The sequence below is a fragment of the Meles meles genome, chromosome 8 (genome assembly GCF_922984935.1).
Source record: "Meles meles chromosome 8, mMelMel3.1 paternal haplotype, whole genome shotgun sequence".
Classification (NCBI taxonomy): Eukaryota; Metazoa; Chordata; class Mammalia; order Carnivora; family Mustelidae; genus Meles; species Meles meles.
In genome coordinates this window covers 18,102,351-18,109,632 of record NC_060073.1, presented here as the reverse complement: position 1 = coordinate 18,109,632, position 7,282 = coordinate 18,102,351, and the positions used below count along the sequence as shown (strand labels likewise).

At 38.2% G+C, this 7,282-nt stretch overlaps 1 protein-coding gene across 1 annotated transcript; it reads left to right on the top strand.

The window, feature by feature from the left end:
• The first annotated feature begins 784 nt into the window (after nt 1-784).
• On the top strand, nt 785-1,714 carry LOC123948873 (olfactory receptor 4C12). Its single transcript, XM_046016016.1, has one exon. It carries the CDS (start codon nt 785-787, stop codon nt 1,712-1,714), a length of 930 nt encoding a protein of 309 aa, XP_045871972.1.
• Nucleotides 1,715-7,282: the final 5,568 nt, after the last annotated feature.

Below are 7,282 nucleotides of genomic sequence, written 5' to 3'. Positions count from 1 at the left end.
TCTGTATGGTGTGGAACAAAAAGGGGTAGATGAAAATTATAAAAGACAAGCATTTAAAAAATATACTCAAATTACTTCAAGATTTGCAAGAAACAAGTAAGTGAAATAATAATAATGAATGAGTCAAATTTGGGGTTTTCTGTCTGATTTTGATCATAAAACCCAACTTTTGGCCTGGACCTTCAGGAAGCTATAAAAACATATTAGTTGGTTGTTGGTTCTCCCAAAGGTCTTCCCTTTTAGAGAAGAGTTGGCAATTAGAAGTGCACTCAACTTTCTCATCAAGGGTTCTCATCCCTGGAAGGATTATCTGATGCATTGGGCTTCCAAAAGGGAGACCACTGTCTTGGGGCTTGGATTCTAAAACTACCTTTTCAGTAAAGCATTTATGGATCATCTGGAAGAGGTGTTCTTTCCATGTACCTCATTATGTAAACTTGCCCATATGTAAGAGGGCATGCTTTTGTGATTTAAGAATACATTGAGATACAGAGAATAAAGCAACCTGAGGTCCAGGAAAAAGTGAGCATTAACAATGGCAAAACTTATCTGTAAATACTATATTGAAGTTTAATTCCCTGTCCACTAAGAGGAGTTTTGACCTACCTATTCCTAGAAAGTTTTGGAAAGGGAACATCTGTGAGATTGTCAGACAACTGTTAAAAGTCAGAGTTTTGTACTGTTTGATGATTTTATGGTTCCCTTTTTCTTTATTTCTTTCCTTTTTGTTTTTTAGAAGTAAAGCATTCTTTCCTGAAGTTTTTTAATCCCCCACAGCACATAGATGGAGAATAAAAGAAATGTGACTGAATTTATTTTAATAGGACTTACACAGAACCCCATGATGCAGAATATAGTGTTTCTGGGATTTTTGGTTCTATACATGGTAACACTCTCAGGCAACCTACTCATTGTGGTTACCATTACCACCAGCCAGGCTCTGAACTCTCCCATGTACTTCTTTCTGACTCATCTTTCCTTGATAGACACAATTTATTCTTCTTCTTCAGCTCCCAAGCTGATTTTGGACTCCCTTCATGAGAAGAAAACTATCTCCTTTAATGGGTGTATGGCTCAAGTCTATGCAGAACATATTTTCGGTGCTACTGAGATCATCCTGCTGACAGTGATGGCCTATGATCGCTATGTGGCCATCTGCAAACCTCTGCACTATACAACTATCATGAACCACAGGCTGTGCCTTCTTTTGCTGGGAGTGGCCTGGACTGGAGGATTTCTCCATGCAACGATTCAGATCCTCTTCACAGTCTGGCTGCCCTTCTGTGGGCCCAATGTTATAGATCACTTCATGTGCGATTTGTACCCTTTGTTGAAACTCGTCTGCATAGACACTCATACCCTTGGTCTCTTTGTTGCTGTCAACAGTGGTTTCATCTGCCTTTTAAACTTCCTCCTCTTGGTGGTGTCCTATGTGGTCATCCTGTGCTCCCTAAAGAACTATAGCTTGGAGGGGAGGCGCAAAGCCCTTTCCACCTGTGTCTCTCACATTATAGTAGTTGTCTTATTCTTTGTGCCCTGTGTATTTGTGTATCTGCGCCCAGTGATCACTCTGCCCATTGATAAAGCTGTTGCTGTCTTTTATACTATGGTGGTCCCGATGTTAAATCCCTTAATCTACACCCTCAGAAATGCTGAGGTAAAAAATGCTATGAGGAAGCTCTGGAGAAAAAAAGTGACTTCAGATAATAATTAAATGAATCTTTGATATAGAAGTAATAGATGTAATCTAATGCAAGCTTCTTGATACATAGATGAGGACATTAGCTCTAACAAGAATTTGGATAACACTTGCCAATAGCCACTTAAATGCAAAACTAAGGGTTGAACTGGAATCCACACTTACTGTCTCCCATCCCACATTTGTATCATTAAAATTCACTGCTTTTTTAAAAAAATACTTTATTTATTTATTTGACAGAGAGAGAGAGAGATCACAAGTAGGCAGAGAGACTGGCAGAGAGAGAGAGGAGGAAGCAGGCTTCATGCTGAGCAGAGAGCCCAATGCGGGGCTGGATCCCAGGACCCTGAGATCATGACCTGAGCTGAAGGCAGAGGTTTAACCCACTGAGTCACTCAGGCGTCCCAAAATTCACTGCTTCTTAATCCATAAATATTTACTTATTACTTAGAATCTCAAATATCTTTAGAACTAAAAGATATGAATCTAGAATATTGTACTGGTATTAAAATAATCTTATATAACATTGAGATATTGGTTATTACTGATTATTAGGGAGGGCACGTTTTGCATGGAGCACTGGGTGTTGTGCAAAAACAATGAATACTGTTACGCTGAAAAAATAAATAAAATGGTAAAAAAAAAAAAGCATAAACCCCTCACTTCTTAGGGAGAGGCTCTGGATCCGTGAGACCCCTCCCTATTCTATGGGAATGGGGTGGTGGGTTTTTTTGTGAGAGTGTTTTTGCCTCCCCTACACTCTAGATGTGGCCCTTTCTCCCTTGTTGTGGAAGCTGCTGTTCTTCAAAAGAATTTTTTTTCACTGGGAATTATTCTCTATGTAGTTATGGATTTGGTGTGTCTGTGGGAGAGATGAGTTCAGTGTCTCCATGGCTGCCATCTTGGACAGCCTTCTTCCTTGTTTTGGATGGTAGAAATTAACATTCTCTTCAGAATATTATTTTGGAATAATATAAATAAAACTAATGAGTTTTTAAGACTAGCTTTTATAAACATCTAATTTATAAAAATGAATTAAATAGGAAGAGTTCTCAACTACTGACTGAGAAGTAAGAGCTAATTTTCCTCTTTTACATATATTATTTGTGTAAATGCATCTTTATACATTGTTGCACACTGTGAATTTGGTTTATTTGCATATTTCAAGTTCTCTCTGTAGTTTTACTTCTAAATAATTCTATACATAGTCAAATGAAAGTGATTTTAATTAAAAATTGTCTGAAATAAAAATTCCTTCTGTAAAAAAAAATAATAGGTTTAATGATATTCCTTTACTTTGGACTCTAGCACCAATATAAATTCTTCCCTTTGTGAATTTTCTTGTCCATTAAAATCTTGGTTGTACAGTGAAAAGAGATACTATTTATCAAAGACCTGTAAGTCTGGTGTTGTATTAGGTATTTTCCATGTTGTGTCTCAGGGCCTAATTAGGAGACAGATAACACAGTAATTTGAACAGGGAAGGGTTACATACCTTCATGTTCATTATAGCAGAGGATTAACTGGAAAGGGCTAATGATTACTCTAAAGAATTCCCTGGGACTAAGAGGTGAATATAAGGAAGGAATACATTTAAAAGGTAGAATTCCTCCCCAACTAGGATTCATCTTTTGGAGAAGGAGTAGTAGTTGCCCATTGGATGGTGAAGTTCACTAGGTTGTCTTGGCCAGGACTAGTTTATGGTAGTTGGAGAGAGACTGACAGGAAAAAAAAAAGTGGACTGGTAAGCTGGGAACCTCCCTCTGGGTTGCTGATAGCCTGAGACTGCTGAGCAGAGGACTGTGGCCTGGACTGGCAAGAAGGAAACAACCCCTAAGGCACAGATGGACCAAGGCTGTTGGAAACCACCCCAACTAAGGTGCAGATCCACTGAACTGAGAACCTGATCTCTGAGTGCTTGTGTGAGTCACTGGAATTTGCCTGCAGAAGTGCCACTGAAGCTCATTGGGAAATCATTTATGGAGGCGGCAGTGTCAGCACCACCGGATGTTTCTCCAGCCTCCTCCTCCAAGCAGGCACTCTTGGATGCTATGTAGAACAAGCTGAGATGAGAAGCATATCCAAGAAATCATTACCCAGGCCAATGTCAATAAGCTTTTTCCGTATGTTTTCTTCTAGCAGTTTTATGGCTTCAGGTCTCACATTTAAGTCTTTAATTAATTTTCAATGGATTTTTATATGTGGTACAAGATAAGGATCCAATTTCATTCTTTTGCATGTGATTATCCAGTTTTCCTAATACCGTTTATTGAGCAGACTGTCCTTTCCCCATTGAGAAGTCTTGATATCCTTGTCAAACATTAAGAAGCTGCATGTGCAAGGTTTATTTCTGGACTCTCAATTCTGTTCCATTTATCTAGATGTCTATTTTTATTCTAGTACCATACTGTTTAGATTACTACTGATTTGAAATATAGTAGTTTGAAATCAGGAAATGAAAGTGTGATGCCTCCAGCTTTGTCTCCTTTCTGGGGTTGCTTTGGCCATTCGAGGTCTTTGGTGGTTTCAGATATATTTTAGGATTCTTTGTTCCATGTCTGTGACAAATGCCATTTGAATTTTGATAGGCATTTTATTGAATCTATGGATTGCTTTGAGTAATATAAACATTTTAACAATATTAATTTTTCTAATCACTAACATGGGATCTTTCCATTCATTTGTGTCTTTTCATTTTTTTCAATTAGTGTCTTTTAACTTTCAGTGTGAAGAATTTTCACTTACTGATTACATTTATTCCTAAGTATTTTTTCTTTTTGATGCTATCATAAATGGAACTATTTTCTTCATTTCCTTTTTGTATATTTTATTGTTAGTGTAAAGAAATGCAAATTTTTTTTGGGGCGCCTGGGTGGCTCAGTGGTTTAAGCCTCTGCCTTTGGCTCAGGTCATGATCTCAGGGTCCTGGGATCAAGTCCCATGTCCGGCTCTCTGCTCTGAAGGGAGCCTGCTTCCCTCTCACTCTCTCTGCCTGCCTCTCTGCCTACTTGTGATCTCTCTCTGTCAAATAAATAAATAAAATCTTTAAAAAAAAAGAAATGCAAATATTTTTTGTATGTATTCTGCATCTTTATTGAATTCATTTGTTAGTTTTATAGTTTGTGTGTGTGTGTGTGTGTGTGTGGGTGGGTGGATGTGTAGGTTTTAGGGTTTTCTGTATATATGATCATGTCATCTACAAACAGATAATTTTACCTTTTTCTTTTCAGTTTGAATGCCCTTATTTATTTTTCTTGTCTGATGGCTTTTGCTGCTACTTCTAGTACTATGTTGAATAGAAGTGGCATGAGCTTCCTTGCCTTGTACTGGATCTTAGGGGAAAAGGTGTCAGTTTTAACCCACTGATCATCATGTTAGCTTTGAGATTTTCACAGATTTTTTTTTTTTTGCATGTGTGTTGAGGCAATTTCCTTCAAATCTATTTTGTTGAGAATTTTTATCATGAAAGATTGTTGACCGTTATTAATACAATTTTGTGACTCTATTGAGATCATCATATGGTCTTAATTTGATGTATCAGATTGATTTTTTTGCATATTTTAAACTAACCTGGCATCCCAGAGTTAATCCCATTTGGTCATGGTGTATGATCTTTTGAAGCCATTGAATTCAGTTTGCAGAGGTTTAATTCTTGAACAATTAAATTTATGAGTCTTTGTATGTCTGAAAATCTATTCATTTTATTCTCATATTTGAATTCTGTACTGCATGATACAGAATTAAAGGTTACAGTCCTTTCCCTTGAGAACATTAGAAAATTTTTTCACTAACTCCCAATTTCTACTTTTGCTGGCAAAAATTTTGATGTCTGTCTGATTTTTAAAAATTTCTTTCATAACCTGTTTTTATTTTATAGGTTTGGTGTTTCACTGAATTTCTAATAATAGACCAATTGACATCTTTAGAGTTCTATTTTTTTTTAAAGTGATGGCCTGAGGCACAGGCATCTTTTTTTTTTTTAAGATTTTATTTATTTATTTAACAGACAGAGATCACAAGTAGGCAGAGAGGGAGGGAAAGAGAGAGGGGTAAACAGGCTCCCTGCTGAAAAGAGAGCCTGATGTGGGGTTCGATCCCATGACCCTGAGATGGAGACCTGAGCTGAAGGCAGAGGCTTAACCCAATGAGCCACCTAGGCACCTCTAGAGTTCTATTTTAAGATCGAAAATTTTTTTTGTTTTCTTTCTAAAAATATCAAAATGGCTATTTGGTAGACCACTGAAGACCACCCATAGTTGATCAAATCACATTCTCCATAGCTGATATTTAATACTTCTATGTTTTTTTTTAAAAGATTTATTTATGTATTTGACAGAGGGACAGAGAGCACAAGTAGGCAGAGAAGCAGCCAGAGAGAGAAGGAGAAGCGGCTCCCCACTGAGCAGAGAGCCCAATGTGGGACTCAATCCCAGGACCCTGAGATCATGACCTGGGCTGAAGGCAGAGGCTTAACCCACTGAGCCACACAGGTGCCTCTACTTTTATGGTTTTAATGGCCATCTATGTGTTCAAGTTTTCTACATTTCTGTGACCTACATCTTTCTGAGGACCAGAGACATATATTTAATTGTACATTGTTACTTAAAGGTCATCTAACACATTAAAAAAACATTAATCTTTTCTCTGTTCCATCCGTTTGGTAATCTACTCTAGAAACTGCGTATCATCTATGAATCCTCTCTCAAGTCTATATCCTGTATCAAATTCTTTTATCTGTAGTACCAAGTATTTCTTGAACCCTTTTCTATCTCTGTATTAGTTTGGGCTCTCTAGATGCAGACTTTGAGATGGGAATTGGACACAGTTGTGTCCACCAAACTCTGCCTCCTCACTGACACCACCGGACTTCAGACCTCATTCCTTTTGCACCCAAATCACTATTGTGACCTCTAACTACTCTCCTATTGGTAGTCTCATCGCCTTCAAACCATTTCCCACACTGTAGCCATAGTTACCATTCTAAAACTCAAAGCTTTTTTCTTTTTTTAAGATTTTATTTATTCATTTGACAGAGAGAAACACAGCAAGAGAGGGAACACAAGCCGGGGTAGTGGGAGAGGGAAGCAAGCTTCCAGCCGAGGAGGGAGCCTGATGTGGGGCTTAACCCCAGGACCCTGAGATCATGACCTGAGCCAAAGGCAGAAACTTAATGACTGAGCCACCTAGACTCCCCTCAAAGCTTTTTTTTTTTTTTAAGATTTTATTTATTTATTTGACAGAGAATGAGTGAGCACAAATCAGGGGGAGTGGCAGGCAGAGGCAGAGGGAGAAGCAGACTCCCTACTGAGCAAGGAGCCCCATGCAGGACTTGATCCCAGGACCCTAGGATCATGACCTGATCCAAAGGCAGATGCTTAACCAACTGAGTTACCCAGGCACCCCACTAAAACTCCAATCTAACTGCATCATTCACTAGCTAAAAACAAACTTCCAGTGTTTTTGAATTGATTACCATATTGAATTGACTAGGTTTCCTGTGTACTCTTTTTCACCTCCTGGCCTTTGTTATGTATTCCATCTTCTAGGACAGTCCACCAACCCCATTCCTATTCATTGTACCAG